The sequence below is a fragment of the Salvia hispanica genome, chromosome 1, assembly GCF_029641045.1.
Source record: "Salvia hispanica isolate PSC_SH4W2 chromosome 1, Shi_PSC_v1, whole genome shotgun sequence".
In the NCBI taxonomy this organism is placed as follows: Eukaryota; Viridiplantae; Streptophyta; class Magnoliopsida; order Lamiales; family Lamiaceae; genus Salvia; species Salvia hispanica.
This window is the reverse complement of record NC_142692.1, coordinates 49,333,794-49,360,657: the sequence shown is the minus strand read 5'-3', so window position 1 is coordinate 49,360,657 and position 26,864 is coordinate 49,333,794. Positions and strand designations below refer to the sequence as shown.

The window sequence follows — 26,864 nt, the reverse complement described above, 5'->3', positions numbered from 1 at the left end:
TTATTTAAGCATACTAGAATAAGCTCGAGGTCTATTCATCGTTAGCGTATTGTAGTCTCTTAAAATTAATTATTTGAGCACTCGTACTAAAATTCCGGAAGAAAAACGACTTGTCCTCGTGGAGATAAAATGCGGATTATTATTTAATCCATAACATAGGAGAGTCCATGGTTTAATTAAATTCTTAGCCCATATTTTATTTAATTGGTGGCCCAACCTATTACTAAAGAGGCCCAACAATATAAAATAAGAAGGCCCAATTACTCCCTCTAAACAAAACCATCGGTCTCTCCCTCTAAACAAAAATCCCCAAATCAAACCCTAATCCCAAAATCAACATCTCTCTCTTCTTTCTCTCGACGGTATCGCCGCCATCCGTTGCCGCCTCGCGGTCGCCGGAGTACGGCCGTCGGCTTCTCACTCTCGCTCACCTCTCCGCTGAGGCCACGGAGGAGTTCTCGGCTCGCCCCGCTTCGCCGCCTCGACTCCCAAATGCAAACCTCGCCGCCTCTACCTAGTCGCCGCCACCTGCCGCCGCTCGTCGCTGGTGTCGCGCCGTCGGAGAAGGAGAGGGAGCATCGCCTCTCTCTCTCTGCGCACCCACAGCTCAGCTCCGCCAGCGCCGCCGGCCCTCCGTCGAGCTGGTCAGCCCCTGCTGCTCGTACGAAGCCGGCAGCCACCGTCACTCGCCGAATCGCTCTCGAACCGTCACGGCAGTCCCCTTAACAACTCCGAACAGCTCCGACTCATCCCGAAGATAAGTTCTCTACTCCAAGTTACATTCTTTTCCGTATTTTTTTTTATCAACTGCCGGGGTGTTCGATTTGTTTTGTCCGCTTGATTGTGCTTAATTGAGTTGAATTTTGGAGGGGATATTAGCTCCCTGGAACGAAATTTTACATGTGTGTGCTACTGATTTTGAGCATAAAGGCAGCCTATTGTACTCTTGTTCCATTTATGTGTTAAAGCTCCAAGAATGCTATTACTGTTATGGGATTTCTAAGGCTCTGATTCTATGTTCTTGAGCCATCATGGAGTTCTAAACAAGGGCAGTGGGTGAGCTTATGTTATCGATTGATTCTTCAGTTGTGGTGCCTCTATGTGATGACATGAAAAACTTGATTGGGAGAAAGGGGGTGGAGGTGTTTACCTCTCGGTATCACGGCTGCTTCGAGAAAATCTGCCTTTGGTCTCGGTTTTCCTCCCTCTCAAGCTTGCTACTGCTTGTTCTTAGTTTTCACTAGAGTTTGCTGAATTCTGTGATGTGTAGGAGGGTGCTCAAAGGTGGTGTGGGGGCTTTTTTTTATAGGCTGAAATCTTGAGGTACTATGGGGGATTAATTGGGGTTGTTGTATCACTTGTTGTTATGCTGCAGAAAATCCCACTTTAATGATCCCATTGCCCCTCCTTCTTGGCTGCAATTTGGCATTTTATATGGGTACCTAGTACTTGGCTAGCAATTTGAATCGTTTGATTGTGCAGTGAGCAGGTGGCTGTTGTGCCAAGGGTGTTGCAGGGCTGACTTTCCTCTTATGGTGATTCTTTGGGTCATCTATAACTAAAGAAGGTTGTCTCCATCCCTAAGGTAAGAGTCCCCTCCTTTCCTTTTTTTTTCTTTGTTTTCTTTTGTTCCTTAGTAGACAAGAACTGACTTCTACCTTGCAGGTCGAGACAAGCTTGGTTGCCAAGCTGCTGGCTGTCTGGAACAGTTGATACCTCGGCCCACGGCTGACCGGAAAACGGGCCGCGACTATCGGCCCGGGAGGAGAGACCGATTCTATTCGATTAATGCACATTTTATCCTTTCCTTTTCTTGTCTCCTTTATTTGAGGACTTGCTCCATGTAACATATATGTATATATATATATATATATATATATATATTTTCGTTGTTCAATAGTTAATTTTGTTCTATGTATTGAAGCATTTGAACGTTAGTTGCTCGTTAATTGTTTTCGAAAATTCTATTCGCAAAAACGCGATATTTCACAATGCAAAGTCCAATTGTTTAGTTCATTTGATTACTTTATCTTTTACTTGCAACTAAAAAGAATTAAATCTCATAACAAGGGCTCGAGTTCCAATAACCCTTCGTGGAAAGAGAACTTACATCTTTAGTTCGACAATAACAAAACGAAAGAAAAGAATTTAGGGTGCGGGTATTACATTCTACCCTCCTTAACAAAAATTTCGTCCCGAAATTTTGCTTATGCTACTCAAAAAGCTCTGGGTACTTTTCCTTCATCTTGTCTTCCAATTCCTATGTAGCTTCCTCGTAACCGTGATGCTTCCATAAAACTTTCACTGTTACAATAGACTTATTCCTCAATTCCTTGACCTTCCTATCCAAGATTGCCTCTGGCTTCTCTTCATAGCTTAAGTCTGGTTCCAAAACCATCTCCTCTTGGTGGACTATGTGTTTTGGGTCGAACACATATTTCCTCAATTGAGACACGTGGAAAACGTTATGCACATTCCCGAAACTCGGTGGGAGTGCCAATCTGTACGCCACAGGGCCAACTCCTTCTAGAATCTCGTAGGGTCCGATGAAACGTGGTCTTAGCTTGCCCTTGACGCCAAATCTCATAATTCCTTTAGACGGAGATACTTTTAGAAAAACTTTGTCTCCCGCCTTGAACTGCAGGTCGGTTCGGCGAGCATCCGCGTAAGACTTCTGCCTGTCTTGAGCTTCCTTGATTCTCTCACGGATCTGGCGGACGATCTCTATCATTTCCTCTACAGAATCCGGTCCAAGCGTCTTTCTCTCACCGACCTCATCCCAGTAAAGCGGTGATCTACATTTTCTCCCATACAGTGCTTCATATGGGGCCATGTTTATGGTTGCCTGATAACTGTTGTTGTAAGCAAACTCTATGAGTGGCAATACTGGCTCCCATTTTCCTCCGCGGTCGAGCACTACGGCCCTCAACATATCTTCTAAGGTTTGGATTGTCCTCTCAGACTGCCCATCAGTCTGTGGATGGAATGCTGTACTGAAATTCAACTTGGTGCCTAGCTCTTACTGCAGACTTATCCAAAATCTAGAAGTAAATTTTGGATCCCTGTCTGATGTGATCGTCACCGGTATCCCATGTAAGCGTATGATCTCTTGCAAATAGATCTGAGCTAGCTTGTCCGATCCGTAAGTGATACGAACTGGTACAAAGTGGGCGCTTTTGGTGAGGTGATCTATAATCACCCAAATGGCAGTATTCCCTCGTTGTGACTTTGGCAATCCTGTCACGAAGTCCATCGCAATGTGTTCCCATTTCCACTCGGGAATTTCTAGGGGTTGCAGTTTTCCATAAGGTCGTTGATGTAGAGCCTTCACTTGTTGGCATGCTAAGCACCTTTCTACAAACGACGCTATGCTCCTCTTCATGCCATAACCAAAAATGCTTCTTCATATCTTGATACATTTTCGTACCTCCTGGGTGGGCGGTGTAGGGTGTTTCGTGCGCTTCGCTCATGATCTCATTTCTGAGAGCCTCGTCATTGGGCACGCATAATCTCCCTTCAAAAGTGAGGGTGTTATCCGCTTCTTCGCGGTAACTCACCTCTTTTCCCGTCCTCACTTTAAGTCGAATTTTCTCTAATGCTTCATCACTCCTCTGAGCCTCAACAATTCTGGCTCTTAAGTCTGGCTCAATCACTAGAGTGGCGATTCTACTTTCCACCGTCTCTGGTGCTCTCACTACCTCCAATCGCATTTTAGCGAATTCCCGTACGAGTTCCTCACGTTGTGTAAGGAAGGTGGCCACTTGGGGTGTAGTTTTCCTGCTCAAGGCATCTGCCACTACATTCGCCTTGCCTGGGTGGTAATTTATACCACAGTCATAATCCTTGACTAATTCGAGCCATCTACGTTGTCGCATATTTAAATCCTTCTGCTCGAAAAAGTACTTAAGGCTCTTGTGGTCCGTGAAGATCTCACATCGAACTCCGTAGAGGTGATGTCTCCAAATCTTCAGGGCATGTACTACTGCTGCTAGTTCCAGATCATGAGTGGGGTAATTTAGCTCGTGTGGCCTGAGTTGGCGTGACGCGTATGCGATCACCTTGCCATTCTGCATCAATACGCATCCAAGTCCGACTTTTGAAGCATCGGTGTACACTACATAGCCTGCTTCTGGTGCTGGCACGGCTAGGACTGGTGCGGTGGTCAACTTTTCTTTTAATAGTTGGAAGCTCGCTTCGCACTCCGGCGTCCAATTGACCTTAGCTCCTTTCTTGAGCTGCTGAGTCAATGGTCTGGCTATTTTAGAAAATCCTTCAATGAACCTCCGATAATATCCAGCCAAACCTAAGAAACTTCGAATTTCACTAGGTGTTGTCGGTGACTGCCAACGTTGTACTGCTTCCACCTTTGTAGGGTCCACTCGGATCCCTTCTGCCGTTACTATATGTCCAAGGAAATTCACCTCGTTGAGCCAGAACTCACACTTGCTAAACTTAGCATAGAGTTTCTCGGCTCTCAATGTCTCTAAGGTGGTTCTCAGATGTTCCTCGTGTTCCTTCTCGTTCTTCGAGTAGATGAGTACATCATCTATAAAGACTAGGACGAACTTGTCCAAGTATGGGTGGAACACGCGGTTCATTAAATCCATGAACACTGCCGGGGCATTTGTGAGCCCGAAAGGCATTACAGTGAATTCGTAATGGCCGTATCTGGTGCGGAATGCTGTCTTGGGTACATCGTCATGTCGGACCTTCAGTTGGTGATAGCCTGATCTCAAGTCCATTTTTGAGAATACACCGGCCCCTCGAAGTTGGTCAAAAAGGTCATCAATCCTCGGTAGAGGATACTTGTTCTTGAGCGTCAGCTTGTTCAACTCTCGGTAGTCGATACACATTCTCAGTGTTCCGTCCTTCTTCTTTACGAAGAGCACTGGTGCGCCCCATGGTGACACACTGGGTCGGATGAAACCAAGGTCTAATAATTCCTGTAGCTGTATTTTGAGTTCTTCTAACTCTTTAGGCGCCATTCTGTATGGTGCCTTCGATACTGGGGCCGATCCTGGTTCGAGATCAATTGTGAATTCTAATTGCCTGTCTGGCGGCAATCCAGGTAGTGCGTCTGGGAGGACATCTGGGAATTCTCGTACCACTGCTACATCTTCAATCTTACGGTCCTCTTTCTCTTCTCCATTCAGGTAAACGAGGTATGCAGGGTATCCTTTCCTTATCATAGTGGTTGCTTGTAGTGCAGAAATTATGGACTTTCGTCGCTTCATGGAGATTCCGTGGAAAATTGTGGGTTCCTTCCCTGGGTATTGCAGGGAGATCTGCCTTTCCTTACAGAGAATGGTAGCGTAGTTTGCAGATAGCCAATCCATTCCCAAAATGATGTCGACGCTCCACATCAACATCACATGCAAATTGTGAGCCACTAACTTAAGGTTTCCCATAGTGAATTCTACGTTTGAGCAAGTTCGTGTGATGTCTATAAGGCCTCCTACGGGTGAGGACAGCCTCATCTTATGTTTTACTCCATCAGTAGGCAATTCTAAGGTATCCACACAAGGTGCTGATATGAACGAGTGTGATGCACCAGTATCAAACAAAATGGCAATAGGTATGTTGAGGAGAGTTCCCATACCTGCCAGATTGCCCTGCTCCTGGTTTCCTGGCTCTGTCTTAGGCTGCCTCTGTCTCAGTGCAAAAGCTCTGGCCTGAGTGGGAAACCTCTGCCGTAACTGCCGCTGGTGTTGTGGAGCTTGGGGTAGGGCCGCTTTTCCTTTCGGCTCAGCTTGAAGTGCCCGCAGTTGTGGACGCTGCCCTTGATAGTTCTGTCTCCCTCTGACTCCAGCGTTCCTATCCGGGCATTCTCTGGAGAAATGTCCACCCTTGCCACAGTAGAAGCACCTATCAGTCCCAGCCTTGCACTCCCCATGATGATTCTTCGAGCACTTAGCACAGGGAGGGGCTCTAGGTCGGTACTCCATCATCTGATTTGGAGTAGTTTGCCTTCCACCATTCTGTGGTGGCTTTAGAGCAAGTTGCGGTCTCTTAATTTCATTTGGAGCACGATCTCCATCCCACCTCCTTTTCTCTCGGGAGTTTTGCTGTTGTTGAGGTGGTGCTGTGGCAACAAGTACAGTTGACTTCTCTTTGGGCATGGCTGCCTCGATGTCCAAGGCTCGACTCAGTGATTCGGGGTACGACAACCCTCCAAGGCTTGCCAAGGCCATCCTTATTTCGTGCCTCAGACCGGCACAAAACTTCTCAGCCATCTTCTCATCAGTATCGACTTGGCCAGGCGCATAGCGAGACATGTCACAGAACATTCTGTCATACTCAGTAACGGACATCCGCCCTTGTTTCAGATTGTAGAATTCCACTTCCTTAGCCTTACGGTAACTCTTCGGGATGTACTTGTCATACATTCCAGTTTTGAACTCATCCCAAGTCATCTGAGCCAGTTGTTCCGGGGTCAAAATTTTCTTTCGTGCCTCCCACCAGAAATCAGCTGATCCTGTCAGTTGGAAGGTCACACAAGTCAAGCGTTCCTGATCGTTGCAGTGCAGGAAGTTGAAGATACGTTCCATGGCGCGTATCCAGTTTTCAGCCACAACTGGGTCCCCTAAACCATTGAAAACCGGAGGGTTCTGTCTTAGGAAGAGTTCTTCCACTCGCCGCTCCTGTGGAGGTGGAGGCGGCGGAGGAGGTGGTGGGGTCATCCCTCTTACTGCTCCATTTCCTCGTGGTACATTTTGTGGCACCTCGCCATTCCTTCTTGGCCGTCCGGCTCGTCTTCTTGGCGGCATTCTGATCTAAGGATAACAGGGTTAAAATAGATTTATACTCGTCGAATGTCATAATCTTATGCATTGGATTCATTAAATGCACCATTTTCTTTTGAACATAAGGAGTAAAAATAACAAATATCGAATAACATAGCCAAGAAACATCACATGTCATAATCAAAGAAAATTGCCTCTAGCGAGGACTTAAAATCTGATACATGTGAGGGCAATAAGGAAAATAAGAAAACTCCTAAAAGGTTCGATACATGGAAAGAGAAAACATGATGCTAAGCTACTACGATAAACACGCCTGAGGCCTACCCAATCAGTCCTGCTCAGAGTCGCTGTTGATCCACATCGGGTCGCCATGACTAGTCCCCTGATGGGACGTCTCGATCGGAGGCACCGGCTCCTCGGGGTGCTCCGGCACTGCCACAGGCTCTGGTGGCTCTGGGGCTGCCACTGGCGCAATGGGAATGTCGGTCCCGGCGGCCAACTCCCTGCGCATACGCCATATGCGATGGTACAGCTCGCTGAAAGAAGTCAAATCTATCGGTTGGTGGGACAACTGTAGTGTCTCCGGGTGGGGCTCCACTGGAGGTGGAGGTATCTCTGGTGGTGGTCCGGCCGGTGGTGGGGGAATGAACCCCATCCCCAAGTCAGCGAGGCCGCCAATCTGTGGCTCCTCCTTAGCGGGACCATCCTCCCTCATCTCGCTCCACTCCAAAACCTCCTCGGGCTCCTCATCCGTGTCCTCTCCCTCGGAGTCCTCCTCACTGACCTCATCGTCGTCTACGCCCTCCTCCTCTGAGTTCTTGTCGTCATCCTCATCCGCCGCGCTACTCCCCATAGACCCGGTCTCATCACTCGAGTCGGGCGTAACCTCAACTCGGCCCCTCTCGCGGGCAGGAGCGCGAGACGACTGTCCCTCCTCGAATACTCCACCTGCACCCCGCATGAGGGCTAAGGGTGGCAACCTGCGGAATCTCTCGCTCCCGGGCGCCTGCGTCTCTGGTGGGGGCCCATCACCGAAGTGGAAGCACCCTGCTGAGACCGCGCTCAGGAAGCCGGGCATATCCCCAATAGGCTCATAAGTGGGAGGCGGGGACGACGTGTACAACTCGGCAGTGGCCGTCATCCAACTCTGCCACTCCTCGGGAAACAAACCGACAAGCCTCATGATACCCTCGTAGGGCTTCACCCCATGACAGTTGGCCTCGTCCCATAACTTCGCGTAGTGAGCTACGAACTCTGCCAGCGTATCCCCATGGCAGCGGCGGTAGGACCGGTAATAGCGTATCACTGCCTCGATGGGTGTAGCGGAGCGGCCTACGATGGGTGTAGCGCTGTCGTGCCATCTGTACGAAAGAATGGGCTCTCAAAAATGCGAAAAGAGAAAATAAAGTATAGAAGTAAGATGTATAGTGAAATATATAGTACTAGCCGTCATCTCGATAACCTATTAGGGTTTTTCTCCGATAGGGTAGATCGTATTAGTATTCGTTTTGAGTGACACGTGGGCCCTCATAATTTTGGACGTTCTTTCTCTTTTTAAACGTAAAGGTCGTAATACAGTACGCCGTAGTTCGCATTTAAAGTTCTATTTCTCAAGAAAAGTTAGGGGTTCGCCCTATCTTGCATCTTTCCGTTGATTTCATCGCTCTTGGAAGCGGTGCAAGAGTTGTCATTCACGACTATTCGTTCATAGATACTCTAGCCTAATGTACCTCCTTAGGCGTTCTAGGTTTGCATGCATAGTCCCAGATGTGAGTTATCAACGCTATCACCATAAGTCCAAGATCACATAACTGGTCATGCATAGCACATTACACTTAGTGTTCAAAAGCACTCACAATGTTTCATGAAAGACACATTTTCTTCAAAGAGATTGCATAGTTTTTCCATGACTTAAAACATTATTATATGATTTTTTTTTTTTGAAACTTTTTCAAGAAACATAGGTATTTTACCTCCTTGCTGCGGTTGAACGTGACGAGTCGAGGTGTTGGGTCCTTTAACTTTCCATTTAAGTCATGTTCTAGCCTAGTGCTATCATTCTATAATAAGGCTTGAAAGAAGGTTCTTGGGTCCAGAGCGAAAGAACGGTGCTCTGATAATAGTATCCCCATGGCAGCGGCGGTAGGACCGGTAATAGCGTATCACTGCCTCGGAATCCGCGCCAGCTCGGAGCGGCCTACGATGGGTGTAGCGCTGTCGTGCCATCTGTACGAAAGAATGGGCTCTCAAAAATGCGAAAAGAGAAAATAAAGTATAGAAGTAAGATGTATAGTGAAATATATAGTACTAGCCGTCATCTCGATAACCTATTAGGGTTTTTCTCCGATAGGGTAGATCGTATTAGTATTCGTTTTGAGTGACACGTGGGCCCTCATAATTTTGGACGTTCTTTCTCTTTTTAAACGTAAAGGTCGTAATACAGTACGCCGTAGTTCGCATTTAAAGTTCTATTTCTCAAGAAAAGTTAGGGGTTCGCCCTATCTTGCATCTTTCCGTTGATTTCATCGCTCTTGGAAGTGGTGCAAGAGTTGTCATTCACGACTATTCGTTCATAGATACTCTAGCCTAATGTACCTCCTTAGGCGTTCTAGGTTTGCATGCATAGTCCCAGATGTGAGTTATCAACGCTATCACCATAAGTCCAAGATCACATAACTGGTCATGCATAGCACATTACACTTAGTGTTCAAAAGCACTCACAATGTTTCATGAAAGACACATTTTCTTCAAAGAGATTGCATAGTTTTTCCATGACTTAAAACATTATTATATGATTTTTTTTTTTTGAAACTTTTTCAAGAAACATAGGTATTTTACCTCCTTGCTGCGGTTGAACGTGACGAGTCGAGGTGTTGGGTCCTTTAACTTTCCATTTAAGTCATGTTCTAGCCTAGTGCTATCATTCTATACTAAGGCTTGAAAGAAGGTTCTTGGGTCCAGAGCGAAAGAACGGTGCTCTGATACCACTCTGTCACGACCACAACTCCCTAGTGCTAGTGAGCGTAGCTATTTCGCGACTAAACAATTCTCAAAATCAAGGGACAACGTAAAAAGGGTGAAATCACTCAAATCAAAAGTATCAAAGGCATATGGGTACATAGTCAAAACGTGATCAGAGTATCAAGACTAAGTTCAAAGCTTGCTAGTACATAATTCTAGGTTTTGCAGCGGAAGAGTCCAAGACAAAATAGCACGTATGAAGACATGCTACTTTGGGCTACCTAACTACTTATTTAATATGCTTGTCCCAACACCTTCGCCTGCTCGTCCACGTTCAACCTGCACATTTGAAAATAACATGCAGGGCTGAGTATTTAATATACTCAGTGGGCACATTGCCAAAAATAGTTCTATCTTTAATTGTCAATGCCACAGTTGAGTGATCACGGGGTTTTACTTAAAAGACCCGAGTCACTAAAAATACTTTTCCTTTAGTAAAGATTTTGATTGCGCAATCACGTAACATAGATATACCATATCTGAACCTTGTGTGAACCGGGAATGTGGCCACATTCCACGACGGTCACTGGACCGGCCAACCCCTTTTGTTAGCTCACGGTCCCCTTATGTGTACACTAGTCCGAGTAGGGTTTGCGGTCCTACTGGGACCCGAATTCGATTTAACTAAATTGGCATAGCCAAGCAGATAGGTAATCATAAAACAAAACATGGCATGACAATATACTTGAGCAAAGATTCACATTTTCATACTGAAATCACATTTTGAAAGAAATGCCCACCTCAAAAGCTAAAGCTCCTTCCGAAATTTCCTTAACTTGGTCTTAGATGACGTTCGAAGACGTCCCTTTAGGAAATAAAATGATACTTAATTAGATTTTGAGATATCCATTAAGCTTAAACATTAATGCATCCTAGGTGCGATGATCATTTTATTCTTTCTCTAAATTTTCTAGAAGAGTTCTAAAATTCTTGCATATTAATTAAATCAGTAGATTTAATTAAATTAGAAAAATTATTCACTTAACTAGAGGGTGCTACCTCCCAAGCCATTTATTTAAGCATACTAGAATAAGCTCGAGGTCTATTCATCGTTAGCGTATTGTAGTCTCTTAAAATTAATTATTTGAGCACTCGTACTAAAATTCCGGAAGAAAAACGACTTGTCCTCGTGGAGATAAAATGCGGATTATTATTTAATCCATAACATAGGAGAGTCCATGGTTTAATTAAATTCTTAGCCCATATTTTATTTAATTGGTGGCCCAACCTATTACTAAAGAGGCCCAACAATATAAAATAAGAAGGCCCAATTACTCCCTCTAAACAAAACCATCGGTCTCTCCCTCTAAACAAAAATCCCCAAATCAAACCCTAATCCCAAAATCAACATCTCTCTCTTCTTTCTCTCGACGGTATCGCCGCCATCCGTTGCCGCCTCGCGGTCGCCGGAGTACGGCCGTCGGCTTCTCACTCTCGCTCACCTCTCCGCTGAGGCCACGGAGGAGTTCTCGGCTCGCCCCGCTTCGCCGCCTCGACTCCCAAATGCAAACCTCGCCGCCTCTACCTAGTCGCCGCCACCTGCCGCCGCTCGTCGCTGGTGTCGCGCCGTCGGAGAAGGAGAGGGAGCATCGCCTCTCTCTCTCTGCGCACCCACAGCTCAGCTCCGCCAGCGCCGCCGGCCCTCCGTCGAGCTGGTCAGCCCCTGCTGCTCGTACGAAGCCGGCAGCCACCGTCACTCGCCGAATCGCTCTCGAACCGTCACGGCAGTCCCCTTAACAACTCCGAACAGCTCCGACTCATCCCGAAGATAAGTTCTCTACTCCAAGTTACATTCTTTTCCGTATTTTTTTTTATCAACTGCCGGGGTGTTCGATTTGTTTTGTCCGCTTGATTGTGCTTAATTGAGTTGAATTTTGGAGGGGATATTAGCTCCCTGGAACGAAATTTTACATGTGTGTGCTACTGATTTTGAGCATAAAGGCAGCCTATTGTACTCTTGTTCCATTTATGTGTTAAAGCTCCAAGAATGCTATTACTGTTATGGGATTTCTAAGGCTCTGATTCTATGTTCTTGAGCCATCATGGAGTTCTAAACAAGGGCAGTGGGTGAGCTTATGTTATCGATTGATTCTTCAGTTGTGGTGCCTCTATGTGATGACATGAAAAACTTGATTGGGAGAAAGGGGGTGGAGGTGTTTACCTCTCGGTATCACGGCTGCTTCGAGAAAATCTGCCTTTGGTCTCGGTTTTCCTCCCTCTCAAGCTTGCTACTGCTTGTTCTTAGTTTTCACTAGAGTTTGCTGAATTCTGTGATGTGTAGGAGGGTGCTCAAAGGTGGTGTGGGGGCTTTTTTTTATAGGCTGAAATCTTGAGGTACTATGGGGGATTAATTGGGGTTGTTGTATCACTTGTTGTTATGCTGCAGAAAATCCCACTTTAATGATCCCATTGCCCCTCCTTCTTGGCTGCAATTTGGCATTTTATATGGGTACCTAGTACTTGGCTAGCAATTTGAATCGTTTGATTGTGCAGTGAGCAGGTGGCTGTTGTGCCAAGGGTGTTGCAGGGCTGACTTTCCTCTTATGGTGATTCTTTGGGTCATCTATAACTAAAGAAGGTTGTCTCCATCCCTAAGGTAAGAGTCCCCTCCTTTCCTTTTTTTTTCTTTGTTTTCTTTTGTTCCTTAGTAGACAAGAACTGACTTCTACCTTGCAGGTCGAGACAAGCTTGGTTGCCAAGCTGCTGGCTGTCTGGAACAGTTGATACCTCGGCCCACGGCTGACCGGAAAACGGGCCGCGACTATCGGCCCGGGAGGAGAGACCGATTCTATTCGATTAATGCACATTTTATCCTTTCCTTTTCTTGTCTCCTTTATTTGAGGACTTGCTCCATGTAACATATATGTATATATATATATATATATATTTTCGTTGTTCAATAGTTAATTTTGTTCTATGTATTGAAGCATTTGAACGTTAGTTGCTCGTTAATTGTTTTCGAAAATTCTATTCGCAAAAACGCGATATTTCACAATGCAAAGTCCAATTGTTTAGTTCATTTGATTACTTTATCTTTTACTTGCAACTAAAAAGAATTAAATCTCATAACAAGGGCTCGAGTTCCAATAACCCTTCGTGGAAAGAGAACTTACATCTTTAGTTCGACTATAACAAAACGAAAGAAAAGAATTAAGGGTGCGGGTATTACATCACCCCAGTCAAGCCGTCTTGGGCTGACCCTGAGTAAAACCTCCATCATTCCTAAATATGGTGATGAGTTTGAAAAAGGTAAGCGTCCCATTTAAGGTAAGGATATGCCGAGAATAAGAGTGGAGGAATATGTATCTCCGGAGAAATTAAAGGCTTCCAATTTCCTGGCAATGCACCTCCAGATCAGAGGTGCATTGCTGAGAATGTTAGAAATTAATTAATGATTATATTAGTCAAAGGGAGAGTAACTTTTTTCCTGAATGAGGCCACACAAATATTTCGTTCTTTTATACTCTTTCATTAAAGAAAATTAATACGCGTTATCAGTCATTTACTCCACATTGCATCGTACAAATTCAATAAACCAATATTGTTGTCTTTGACTTAAAAATCTCTCACATTCTAACTAACAATCTAGAAGAAGATTTCACTCTCTTCATGCTCTGAGAACAATTCGCCATCTTCTTCTTTCTCGTGTCCATTCAGTTTTACTTGAAAAAAAAAACTCATTTTTTTACTTGTTTTCATGCATTTGTTTTAGCGCGCGTCGCCATTTTTGGCTAACACTGTGCAATATAGTGCAATATTTGCAAACGACATTCGAAAAATAAAAAAAAATAATTTCTTTTCCCAACCATACATTCCTATTATTCCTTTTTTTCCCTTTATACTTTAACACTTGCAAAAGTTAATGGTCCGCGTTCAATGCTACTCCTGATAAAAGATATCGATCACGTTTATTTTAATTTTTGTCAGGCTTATAATAGTACAAGAAATAAAAACAAGATTATAAGCCAAAGTGTATAATTTTAATTGAAATTTATGATTTATAGGAAGGAAGTGTAGAGAGTTCATCCCAGTCAAGCCGTCTTGGGCTGACCTTGAGTAAAACATCATCATTCCTAAATATGGTGGTGAGTTTGAAAAAAGGGAATCTTCTCGTTTCAAGTGTGGATATGCCGAGAAGAAGAGTGGAGGAATATGTATCTCCGGAGAAATTAAAGGCCTCCAGTTTCCAGGCAATGCACCTCCAGATCAGAAGTGCATTGCTTGCAATGTTAGAAATTAACTAATGATGATATTAGTCTAAGGGAGAGTTACTTTTTCTTGAATGAGGTCACACAAATATTTCTGTCTTTTATACTCTTTTCTTTAAAGAAAATTAATACATGTTTTCATTTATTTACTCCACATTGCATTGTACAAATTCAACAAGCAAATATTGTTGTCTTTAACTTAAAATTCTCTCACGTCCTAACTAACAATCTAGAAGAGAATTTCAGTCTCTTGAGAACAACCACCAACAACCACCAGGTTCTATCTTCTTCATCTTCTTCTTTATTCTCTCCATTCATTTTTACTTGAAAAATAAAAACTAATTTTTTACTTTTTTTTGGTGCATTTGTTTTAGTGCATTTTTGTCTCGCACTGCGCAATCTTGTGCAATACTTGATCAAATATATCGATCACGTTTGTTTTAATTTTTGTCGGGCTTATAATAGTACAAGAAATATAAATAATATTACTAGCCAAAGTGTATATTTTAATTGCCTTTTATGATTTGTAGGAAGGAAGTGCAGAGAGTTCATCCCAGTCAAGCCGTCTTGGGCTGACCCTGAGTAAAACCTCCATCATTCCTAAATATAGTGATGAGTTTGAAAAAGGGTAAGCGTCCCATATAAGGTAAGGATATGCCGAGAAGAAGAGTGGAGGAATATGTATCTCCGGAGAAATTAAAAGCTTCCAATTTCCCGGCAATGCACCTCCAGATCAGAGGTGCATTGCTGAGAATGTTAGAAATTAATTAATGATTATATTAGTCAAAGGGAGAGTAACTTTTTCTTGAATGAGGCCACACAAATATTTCGTTCTTTTATACTCTTTCATTAAAGAAAATTAATACGCGTTATCATTCATTTACTCCACATTGCATCGTACAAATTCAATAAACCAATATTGTTGTCTTTGACTTAAAAATCTCTCACATTCTAACTAACAATCTAGAAGAAGATTTCACTCTCTTCATGCTCTGAGAACAATTCGTCTTCTTCTTCTTTCTCGTGTCCATACATTTTTACTTGAAAAAAAAACTCATTTTTTTACTTGTTTTCGTGCATTTGTTTTAGCGCGCGTCGCCATTTTTGGCTAACACTGTGCAATATAGTGCAATATTTGCAAACGACATTCGAAAAATAAAAAAAAATAATGTCTTTTCCCAACCATACATTCCTATTATTCCTTTTTTTCCCTTTATACTTTAACACTTGCAAAAGTTAATGGTCCGCGTTCAATGCTACACCTGATTTATCAATCACGTTTGTTTTAATTTTTGTCAGGCTTATAATAGTACAAGAAATAAAAACAAGATTATAAGCCAAAGTGTATAATTTTAATTGAAATTTATGATTTGTAGGAAGGAAGTGTAGAGAGTTCATCCCAGTCAAGCCGTCTTGGGCTGACCTTGAGTAAAACATCATCATTCTTAAATATGGTGGTGAGTTTGAAAAAAGGGAATCTTCTCGTTTCAAGTGCGGATATGCCGAGAAGAAGAGTGGAGGAATATGTATCTCCGGAGAAATTAAAGGCCTCCAGTTTCCAGGCAATGCACCTCCAGATTAGAAGTGCATTGCTTGCAATGTTAGAAATTAACTAATGATGATATTAGTCTAAGGGAGAGTTACTTTTTCTTGAATGAGGTCACACAAATATTTCTGTCTTTTATACTCTTTTCTTTAAAGAAAATTAATACATGTTTTCATTCATTTACTCCACATTGCATTGTACAAATTCAACAAGCAAATATTGTTGTCTTTAACATAAAATTCTCTCACGTCCTAACTAACAATCTAGAAGAGAATTTCAGTCTCTTGAGAACAACCACCAACAACCACCAGGTTCTATCTTCTTCATCTTCTTCTTTATTCTCTCCATTCATTTTTACTTGAAAAATAAAAACTAATTTTTTACTTTTTTTTGGTGCATTTGTTTTAGTGCATTTTTGTCTCGCACTGCGCAATCTTGTGCAATACTTGATCAAATATATCGATCACGTTTGTTTTAATTTTTGTCGGGCTTATAATAGTACAAGAAATATAAATAATATTACTAGCCAAAGTGTTTATTTTAATTGTCTTTTATGATTTGCAGAAAGGAAGTGCAAAGAGTTCATCCCAGTCAAGCCGTCTTGGGCTGACCCTGAGTAAAACCTCCATCATTCCTAAATATAGTGATGAGTTTGAAAAAGGTAAGCGTCCCATATAAGGTAAGGATATGCCGAGAAGAAGAGTGGAGGAATATGTATCTCCGGAGAAATTAAAGGCTTCCAATTTCCCGGCAATGCACCTCCATATCAAAGGTGCATTGCTGAGAATGTTAGAAATTAATTAATGATTATATTAGTCAAAGGGAGAGTAACTTTTTCCTGTATGAGGCCACACAAATATTTCGTTCTTTTATACTCTTTCATTAAAGAAAATTAATACGCGTTATCATTCATTTACTCCACATTGCATCGTACAAATTCAATAAACCAATATTGTTGTCTTTGACTTAAAAATCTCTCACATTCTAACTAACAATCTAGAAGAAGATTTCACTCTCTTCATGCTCTGAGAACAATTCGTCATCTTCTTCTTTCTCGTGTCCATTCATTTTTACTTGAAAAAAAAACTCATTTTTTAACTTGTTTTCGTGCATTTGTTTTAGCGCGCGTCGCCATTTTTGGCTAACACTGTGCAATAAAGTGCAATATTTGCAAACGACATTCGAAAAATAAAAAAAATAATGTCTTTTCCCAACCATACATTCCTATTATTCCTTTTTTTCCCTTTATACTTTAACACTTGCAAAAGTTAATGGTCCGCGTTCAATGATACACCTGATTTATCGATCACGTTTGTTTTAATTTTTGTCAGGCTTATAATAGTACAAGAAATAAAAACAAGATTATAAGCCAAAGTGTACAATTTTAATTGAAATTTATGATTTGTAGGAAGGAAGTGTAGAGAGTTCATCCCAGTCAAGCCGTCTTGGGCTGACCTTGAGTAAAACATCATCATTCCTAAATATGGTGGTGAGTTTGAAAAAAGGGAATCTTCTCGTTTCAAGTACGGATATGCCGAGAAGAAGAGTGGAGGAATATGTATCTTCGGAGAAATTAAAGGCCTCCAATTTCCAGGCAATGCACCTCCAGATTAGAAGTGCATTGCTTGCAATGTTAGAAATTAACTAACGATGATATTAGTATAAGGGAGAGTTACTTTTTCTTGAATGAGGTTACACAAATATTTCTGTCTTTTATACTCTTTTCTTTAAAGAAAATTAATACATGTTTTCATTCATTTACTCCACATTGCATTGTACAAATTCAACAAGCAAATATTGTTGTCTTTAACATAAAATTCTCTCACGTCCTAACTAACAATCTAGAAGAGAATTTCAGTCTCTTGAGAACAACCACCAACAACCACCAGGTTCTATCTTCTTCATCTTCTTCTTTATTCTCTCCATTCATTTTTACTTGAAAAATAAAAACTAATTTTTTACTTTTTTTTGGTGCATTTGTTTTAGTGCATTTTTGTCTCGCACTGCGCAATCTTGTGCAATACTTGATCAAATATATCGATCACGTTTGTTTTAATTTTTGTCGGGCATATAATAGTACAAGAAATATAAATAATATTACTAGCCAAAGTGTATATTTTAATTGCCTTTTATGATTTGTAGGAAGGAAGTGCAGAGAGTTCATCCCAGTCAAGTCGTCTTGGGCTGACCATGAGTAAAACCTCCATCATTCCTAAATATAGTGATGAGTTTGAAAAATGTAAGCGTCCCATATAAGGTAAGGATATGCCGAGAGGAAGAGTGGAGGAATATGTATCTCCGGAGAAATTAAAGGCTTCCAATTTCCCGGCAATGCACCTCCAGATCAGAGGTGCATTGCTGAGAATGTTAGAAATTAATTAATGATTATATTAGTCAAAGGGAGAGTAACTTTTTCCTGAATGAGGCCACACAAATATTTCGTTCTTTTATACTCTTTCATTAAAGAAAATTAATACGCGTTATCATTCATTTACTCCACATTGCATCGTACAAATTCAATAAACCAATATTGTTGTCTTTGACTTAAAAATCTCTCACATTCTAACTAACAATCTAGAAGAAGATTTCACTCTCTTCATGCTCTGAGAACAATTCGTCATCTTCTTCTTTCTCGTGTCCATTCATTTTTACTTGAAAAAAAAAACTCATTTTTTTACTTGTTTTCGTGCATTTGTTTTAGCGCGCGTCGCCATTTTTGGCTAACACTGTGCAATATAGTGCAATATTTGCAAACGACATTCGAAAAATAAAAAAAATAATGTCTTTTCCCAACCATACATTCCTATTATTCCTTTTCTTCCCTTTATACTTTAACACTTGCAAAAGTTAATGGTCCGCGTTCAATGCTACACCTGATTTATCGATCACGTTTGTTTTAATTTTTGTCAGGCTTATAATAGTACAAGAAATAAAAACAAGATTATAAGCCAAAGTGTATAATTTTAATTGAAATTTATGATTTGTAGGAAGGAAGTGTAGAGAGTTCATCCCAGTCAAGCCGTCTTGGGCTGACCTTGAGTAAAACATCATCATTCCTAAATATGGTGGTGAGTTTGAAAAAAGGGAATCTTCTCGTTTCAAGTACGGATATGCCGAGAAGAAGAGTGGAGGAATATGTATCTTCGGAGAAATTAAAGGCCTCCAATTTCCAAGCAATGCACCTCCAGATTAGAAGTGCATTGCTTGCAATGTTAGAAATTAACTAACGATGATATTAGTATAAGGGAGAGTTACTTTTTCTTGAATGAGGTAACACAAATATTTCTGTCTTTTATACTCTTTTCTTTAAAGAAAATTAATACATGTTTTCATTCATTTACTCCACATTGCATTGTACAAATTCAACAAGCAAATATTGTTGTCTTTAACATAAAATTCTCTCACGTCCTAACTAACAATCTAGAAGAGAATTTCAGTCTCTTGAGAACAACCACCAACAACCACCAACAACCACCAGGTTCTATCTTCTTCATCTTCTTCTTTATTCTCTCCATTCATTTTTACTTGAAAAATAAAAACTAATTTTTTACTTTTTTTTGGTGCATTTGTTTTAGTGCATTTTTGTCTCGCACTGCGCAATCTTGTGCAATACTTGATCAAATATATCGATCACGTTTGTTTTAATTTTTGTCGGGCTTATAATAGTACAAGAAATATAAATAATATCACTAGCCAAAGTGTATATTTTAATTGCCTTTTATGATTTGTAGGAAGGAAGTGCAGAGAGTTCATCCCAGTCAAGCCGTCTTGGGCTGACCATGAGTAAAACCTCCATCATTCCTAAATATAGTGATGAGTTTGAAAAATGTAAGCGTCCCATATAAGGTAAGGATATGCCGAGAGGAAGAGTGGAGGAATATGTATCTCCGGAGAAATTAAAGGCTTCCAATTTCCCGGCAATGCACCTCCAGATCAGAGGTGCATTGCTGAGAATGTTAGAAATTAATTAATGATTATATTAGTCAAAGGGAGAGTAACTTTTTCCTGAATGAGGCCGCACAAATATTTCGTTCTTTTATACTCTTTCATTAAAGAAAATTAATACGCGTTATCATTCATTTACTCCACATTGCATCGTACAAATTCAATAAACCAATATTGTTGTCTTTGACTTAAAAATCTCTCACATTCTAACTAACAATCTAGAAGAAGATTTCACTCTCGTCATGCTCTGAGAACAATTCGTCATCTTCTTCTTTCTCGTGTCCATTCATTTTTACTTGAAAAAAAAAACTCATTTTTTTACTTGTTTTCGTGCATTTGTTTTAGCGCGCGTCGCCATTTTTGGCTAACACTGTGCAATATAGTGCAATATTTGCAAACGACATTCGAAAAATAAAAAAAATAATGTCTTTTCCCAACCATACATTCCTATTATTCCTTTTCTTCCCTTTATACTTTAACACTTGCAAAAGTTAATGGTCCGCGTTCAATGCTACACCTGATTTATCGATCACGTTTGTTTTAATTTTTGTCAGGCTTATAATAGTACAAGAAATAAAAACAAGATTATAAGCCAAAGTGTATAATTTTAATTGAAATTTATGATTTGTAGGAAGGAAGTGTAGAGAGTTCATCCCAGTCAAGCCGTCTTGGGCTGACCTTGAGTAAAACATCATCATTCCTAAATATGGTGGTGAGTTTGAAAAAAGGGAATCTTCTCGTTTCAAGTACGGATATGCCGAGAAGAAGAGTGGAGGAATATGTATCTTCGGAGAAATTAAAGGCCTCCAATTTCCAGGCAATGCACCTCCAGATTAGAATTGCATTGCTTGCAATGTTAGAAATTAACTAACGATGATATTAGTATAAGGGAGAGTTACTTTTTCTTGAATGAGGTAACACAAATATTTCTGTCTTTTATACTCTTTTCTTTAAAGAAAATTAATACATGTTTTCATTCATTTACTCCACATTGCATTGTACAAATTCAACAAGCAAATATTGTTGTCTTTAACATAAAATTCTCTCACGTCCTAACTAACAATCTAGGAGAGAATTTCAGTCTCTTGAGAACAACCACCAACAACCACCAGGTTCTATCTTCTTCATCTTCTTCTTTATTCTCTCCATTCATTTTTACTTGAAAAATAAAAACTAATTTTTTACTTTTTTTTGGTGCATTTGTTTTAGTGCATTTTTGTCTCGCACTGCGCAATCTTGTGCAATACTTGATCAAATATATCGATCACGTTTGTTTTAATTTTTGTCGGGCTTATAATAGTACAAGAAATATAATAATATCACTAGCCAAAGTGTATATTTTAATTGCCTTTTATGATTTGTAGGAAGGAAGTGCAGAGAGTTCATCCCAGTCAAGCCGTCTTGGGCTGACCATGAGTAAAACCTCCATCATTCCTAAATATAGTGATGAGTTTGAAAAATGTAAGCGTCCCATATAAGGTAAGGATATGCCGAGAGGAAGAGTGGAGGAATATGTATCTCCGGAGAAATTAAAGGCTTCCAATTTCCCGGCAATGCACCTCCAGATCAGAGGTGCATTGCTGAGAATGTTAGAAATTAATTAATGATTATATTAGTCAAAGGGAGAGTAACTTTTTCCTGAATGAGGCCGCACAAATATTTCGTTCTTTTATACTCTTTCATTAAAGAAAATTAATACGCGTTATCATTCATTTACTCCACATTGCATCGTACAAATTCAATAAACCAATATTGTTGTCTTTGACTTAAAAATCTCTCACATTCTAACTAACAATCTAGAAGAAGATTTCACTCTCGTCATGCTCTGAGAACAATTCGTCATCTTCTTCTTTCTCGTGTCCATTCATTTTTACTTGAAAAAAAAAACTCATTTTTTTACTTGTTTTCGTGCATTTGTTTTAGCGCGCGTCGCCATTTTTGGCTAACACTGTGCAATATAGTGCAATATTTGCAAACGACATTCGAAAAATAAAAAAAATAATGTCTTTTCCCAACCATACATTCCTATTATTCCTTTTCTTCCCTTTATACTTTAACACTTGCAAAAGTTAATGGTCCGCGTTCAATGCTACACCTGATTTATCGATCACGTTTGTTTTAATTTTTGTCAGGCTTATAATAGTACAAGAAATAAAAACAAGATTATAAGCCAAAGTGTATAATTTTAATTGAAATTTATGATTTGTAGGAAGGAAGTGTAGAGAGTTCATCCCAGTCAAGCCGTCTTGGGCTGACCTTGAGTAAAACATCATCATTCCTAAATATGGTGGTGAGTTTGAAAAAAGGGAATCTTCTCGTTTCAAGTACGGATATGCCGAGAAGAAGAGTGGAGGAATATGTATCTTCGGAGAAATTAAAGGCCTCCAATTTCCAGGCAATGCACCTCCAGATTAGAATTGCATTGCTTGCAATGTTAGAAATTAACTAACGATGATATTAGTATAAGGGAGAGTTACTTTTTCTTGAATGAGGTAACACAAATATTTCTGTCTTTTATACTCTTTTCTTTAAAGAAAATTAATACATGTTTTCATTCATTTACTCCACATTGCATTGTACAAATTCAACAAGCAAATATTGTTGTCTTTAACATAAAATTCTCTCACGTCCTAACTAACAATCTAGGAGAGAATTTCAGTCTCTTGAGAACAACCACCAACAACCACCAGGTTCTATCTTCTTCATCTTCTTCTTTATTCTCTCCATTCATTTTTACTTGAAAAATAAAAACTAATTTTTTACTTTTTTTTGGTGCATTTGTTTTAGTGCATTTTTGTCTCGCACTGCGCAATCTTGTGCAATACTTGATCAAATATATCGATCACGTTTGTTTTAATTTTTGTCGGGCTTATAATAGTACAAGAAATATAATAATATCACTAGCCAAAGTGTATATTTTAATTGCCTTTTATGATTTGTAGGAAGGAAGTGCAGAGAGTTCATCCCAGTCAAGCCGTCTTGGGCTGACCATGAGTAAAACCTCCATCATTCCTAAATATAGTGATGAGTTTGAAAAATGTAAGCGTCCCATATAAGGTAAGGATATGCCGAGAGGAAGAGTGGAGGAATATGTATCTCCGGAGAAATTAAAGGCTTCCAATTTCCCGGCAATGCACCTCCAGATCAGAGGTGCATTGCTGAGAATGTTAGAAATTAATTAATGATTATATTAGTCAAAGGGAGAGTAACTTTTTCCTGAATGAGGCCGCACAAATATTTCGTTCTTTTATACTCTTTCATTAAAGAGAATTAATACGCGTTATCATTCATTTACTCCACATTGCATCGTACAAATTCAATAAACCAATATTGTTGTCTTTGACTTAAAAATCTCTCACATTCTAACTAACAATCTAGAAGAAGATTTCACTCTCTTCATGCTCTGAGAACAATTCGTCATCTTCTTCTTTCTCGTGTCCATTCATTTTTACTTGAAAAAAAAAAACTCATTTTTTTACTTGTTTTCGTGCATTTGTTTTAGCGCGCGTCGCCATTTTTGGCTAACACTGTGCAATATAGTGCAATATTTGCAAACGACATTCGAAAAATAAAAAAAATAATGTCTTTTCCCAACCATACATTCCTATTATTCCTTTTCTTCCCTTTATACTTTAACACTTGCAAAAGTTAATGGTCCGCGTTCAATGCTACACCTGATTTATCGATCACGTTTGTTTTAATTTTTGTCAGGCTTATAATAGTACAAGAAATAAAAACAAGATTATAAGCCAAAGTGTATAATTTTAATTGAAATTTATGATTTGTAGGAAGGAAGTGTAGAGAGTTCATCCCAGTCAAGCCGTCTTGGGCTGACCTTGAGTAAAACATCATCATTCCTAAATATGGTGGTGAGTTTGAAAAAAGGGAATCTTCTCGTTTCAGGTACGGATATGCCGAGAAGAAGAGTGGAGGAATATGTATCTCCGGAGAAATTAAAGGCCTCCAATTTCCAGGCAATGCACCTCCAGATTAGAAATGCATTGCTTGCAATGTTAGAAATTAACTAACGATGATATTAGTATAAGGGAGAGTTACTTTTTCTTGAATGAGGTCACACAAATATTTCTGTCTTTTATACTCTTTTCTTTAAAGAAAATTAATACATGTTTTCATTCATTTACTCCACATTGCATTGTACAAATTCAACAAGCAAATATTGTTGTCTTTAACATAAAATTCTCTCACGTCCTAACTAACAATCTAGAAGAGAATTTCAGTCTCTTGAGAACAACCACCAACAACCACCAGGTTCTATCTTCTTCATCTTCTTCTTTATTCTCTCCATTCATTTTTACTTGAAAAATAAAAACTAATTTTTTACTTTTTTTTGGTGCATTTGTTTTAGTGCATTTTTGTCTCGCACTGCGCAATCTTGTGCAATACTTGATCAAATATATCGATCACGTTTGTTTTAATTTTTGTCGGGCTTATAATAGTACAAGAAATATAAATAATATTACTAGCCAAAGTGTATATTTTAATTGCCTTTTATGATTTGTAGGAAGGAAGTGCAGAGAGTTCATCCCAGTCAAGTCGTCTTGGGCTGACCATGAGTAAAACCTCCATCATTCCTAAATATAGTGATGAGTTTGAAAAATGTAAGCGTCCCATATAAGGTAAGGATATGCCGAGAGGAAGAGTGGAGGAATATGTATCTCCGGAGAAATTAAATGCTTCCAATTTCCCGGCAATGCACCTCCAGATCAGAGGTGCATTGCTGAGAATGTTAGAAATTAATTAATGATTATATTAGTCAAAGGGAGAGTAACTTTTTCCTGAATGAGGCCACACAAATATTTCGTTCTTTTATACTCTTTCATTAAAGAAAATTAATACGCGTTATCATTCATTTACTCCACATTGCATCGTACAAATTCAATAAACCAATATTGTTGTCTTTGACTTAAAAATCTCTCACATTCTAACTAACAATCTAGAAGAAGATTTCACTCTCTTCATGCTCTGAGAACAATTCGTCATCTTCTTCTTTCTCGTGTCCATTCATTTTTACTTGAAAAAAAAAAACTCATTTTTTTACTTGTTTTCGTGCATTTGTTTTAGCGCGCGTCGCCATTTTTGGCTAACACTGTGCAATATAGTGCAATATTTGCAAACGACATTCGAAAAATAAAAAAAATAATGTCTTTTCCCAACCATACATTCCTATTATTCCTTTTCTTCCCTTTATACTTTAACACTTGCAAAAGTTAATGGTCCGCGTTCAATGCTACACCTGATTTATCAATCACGTTTGTTTTAATTTTTGTCAGGCTTATAATAGTACAAGAAATAAAAACAAGATTATAAGCCAAAGTGTATAATTTTAATTGAAATTTATGATTTGTAGGAAGGAAGTGTAGAGAGTTCATCCCAGTCAAGCCGTCTTGGGCTGACCTTGAGTAAAACATCATCATTCCTAAATATGGTGGTGAGTTTGAAAAAAGGGAATCTTCTCGTTTCAGGTACGGATATGCCGAGAAGAAGAGTGGAGGAATATGTATCTCCGGAGAAATTAAAGGCCTCCAACTTCCAGGCAATGCACCTCCAGATTTGAAGTGCATTGCTTGCAATGTTAGAAATTAACTAACGATGATATTAGTATAAGGGAGAGTTACTTTTTCTTGAATGAGGTCACACAAATATTTCTGTCTTTTATACTCTTTTCTTTAAAGAAAATTAATACATGTTTTCATTCATTTACTCCACATTGCATTGTACAAATTCAACAAGCAAATATTGTTGTCTTTAACATAAAATTCTCTCACGTCCTAACTAACAATCTAGAAGAGAATTTCAGTCTCTTGAGAACAACCACCAACAACCACCAGGTTCTATCTTCTTCATCTTCTTCTTTATTCTCTCCATTCATTTTTACTTGAAAAATAAAAACTAATTTTTTACTTTTTTTTGGTGCATTTGTTTTAGTGCATTTTTGTCTCGCACTGCGCAATCTTGTGCAATACTTGATCAAATATATCGATCACGTTTGTTTTAATTTTTGTCGGGCTTATAATAGTACAAGAAATATAAATAATATTACTAGCCAAAGTGTATATTTTAATTGCCTTTTATGATTTGTAGGAAGGAAGTGCAGAGAGTTCATCCCAGTCAAGTCGTCTTGGGCTGACCATGAGTAAAACCTCCATCATTCCTAAATATAGTGATGAGTTTGAAAAATGTAAGCGTCCCATATAAGGTAAGGATATGCCGAGAGGAAGAGTGGAGGAATATGTATCTCCGGAGAAATTAAAGGCTTCCAATTTCCCGGCAATGCACCTCCAGATCAGAGGTGCATTGCTGAGAATGTTAGAAATTAATTAATGATTATATTAGTCAAAGGGAGAGTAACTTTTTCCTGAATGAGGCCACACAAATATTTCGTTCTTTTATACTCTTTCATTAAAGAAAATTAATACGCGTTATCATTCATTTACTCCACATTGCATCGTACAAATTCAATAAACCAATATTGTTGTCTTTGACTTAAAAATCTCTCACATTCTAACTAACAATCTAGAAGAAGATTTCACTCACTTCATGCTCTGAGAACAATTCGTCATCTTCTTCTTTCTCGTGTCCATTCATTTTTACTTGAAAAAAAAAACTCATTTTTTTACTTGTTTTCGTGCATTTGTTTTAGCGCGCGTCGCCATTTTTGGCTAACACTGTGCAATATAGTGCAATATTTGCAAACGACATTCGAAAAATAAAAAAAATAATGTCTTTTCCCAACCATACATTCCTATTATTCCTTTTCTTCCCTTTATACTTTAACACTTGCAAAAGTTAATGGTCCGCGTTCAATGCTACACTTGATTTATCGATCACGTTTGTTTTAATTTTTGTCAGGCTTATAATAGTACAAGAAATAAAAACAAGATTATAAGCCAAAGTGTATAATTTTAATTGAAATTTATGATTTGTAGGAAGGAAGTGTAGAGAGTTCATCCCAGTCAAGCCGTCTTGGGCTGACCTTGAGTAAAACATCATCATTCCTAAATATGGTGGTGAGTTTGAAAAAAGGGAATCTTCTCGTTTCAGGTACGGATATGCCGAGAAGAAGAGTGGAGGAATATGTATCTCCGGAGAAATTAAAGGCCTCCAATTTCCAGGCAATGCACCTCCAGATTAGAAGTGCATTGCTTGCAATGTTAGAAATTAACTAACGATGATATTAGTATAAGGGAGAGTTACTTTTTCTTGAATGAGGTCACACAAATATTTCTGTCTTTTATACTCTTTTCTTTAAAGAAAATTAATACATGTTTTCATTCATTTACTCCACATTGCATTGTACAAATTCAACAAGCAAATATTGTTGTCTTTAACATAAAATTCTCTCACGTCCTAACTAACAATCTAGAAGAGAATTTCAGTCTC

At 39.5% G+C, this 26,864-nt stretch overlaps 1 protein-coding gene and 2 long non-coding RNA genes across 3 annotated transcripts; 2 read left to right on the top strand and 1 right to left on the bottom strand.

The window, feature by feature from the left end:
* The first annotated feature begins 282 nt into the window (after nt 1-282).
* Nucleotides 283-1,923, top strand: LOC125196732 (uncharacterized). Its single transcript, XR_007171936.2, has 2 exons — nt 283-1,585; nt 1,666-1,923. It is a non-coding gene; the product is annotated as an uncharacterized LOC125196732 (long non-coding RNA).
* A 1,046-nt stretch (nt 1,924-2,969) lies between these two features.
* On the bottom strand, nt 2,970-6,680 carry LOC148934049 (uncharacterized). Its single transcript, XM_089062162.1, has 2 exons — nt 5,600-6,680; nt 2,970-3,022 (listed from the first exon to the last, which is right to left on the bottom strand). The coding sequence occupies exons 1-2, from the start codon at nt 6,678-6,680 to the stop codon at nt 2,970-2,972; spliced, it is 1,134 nt and encodes a 377-aa protein (XP_088918288.1).
* A 4,377-nt stretch (nt 6,681-11,057) lies between these two features.
* LOC148934048 (uncharacterized) lies at nt 11,058-12,664 on the top strand. Its single transcript, XR_016136685.1, has 2 exons — nt 11,058-12,360; nt 12,441-12,664. It is a non-coding gene; the product is annotated as an uncharacterized LOC148934048 (long non-coding RNA).
* Nucleotides 12,665-26,864: the final 14,200 nt, after the last annotated feature.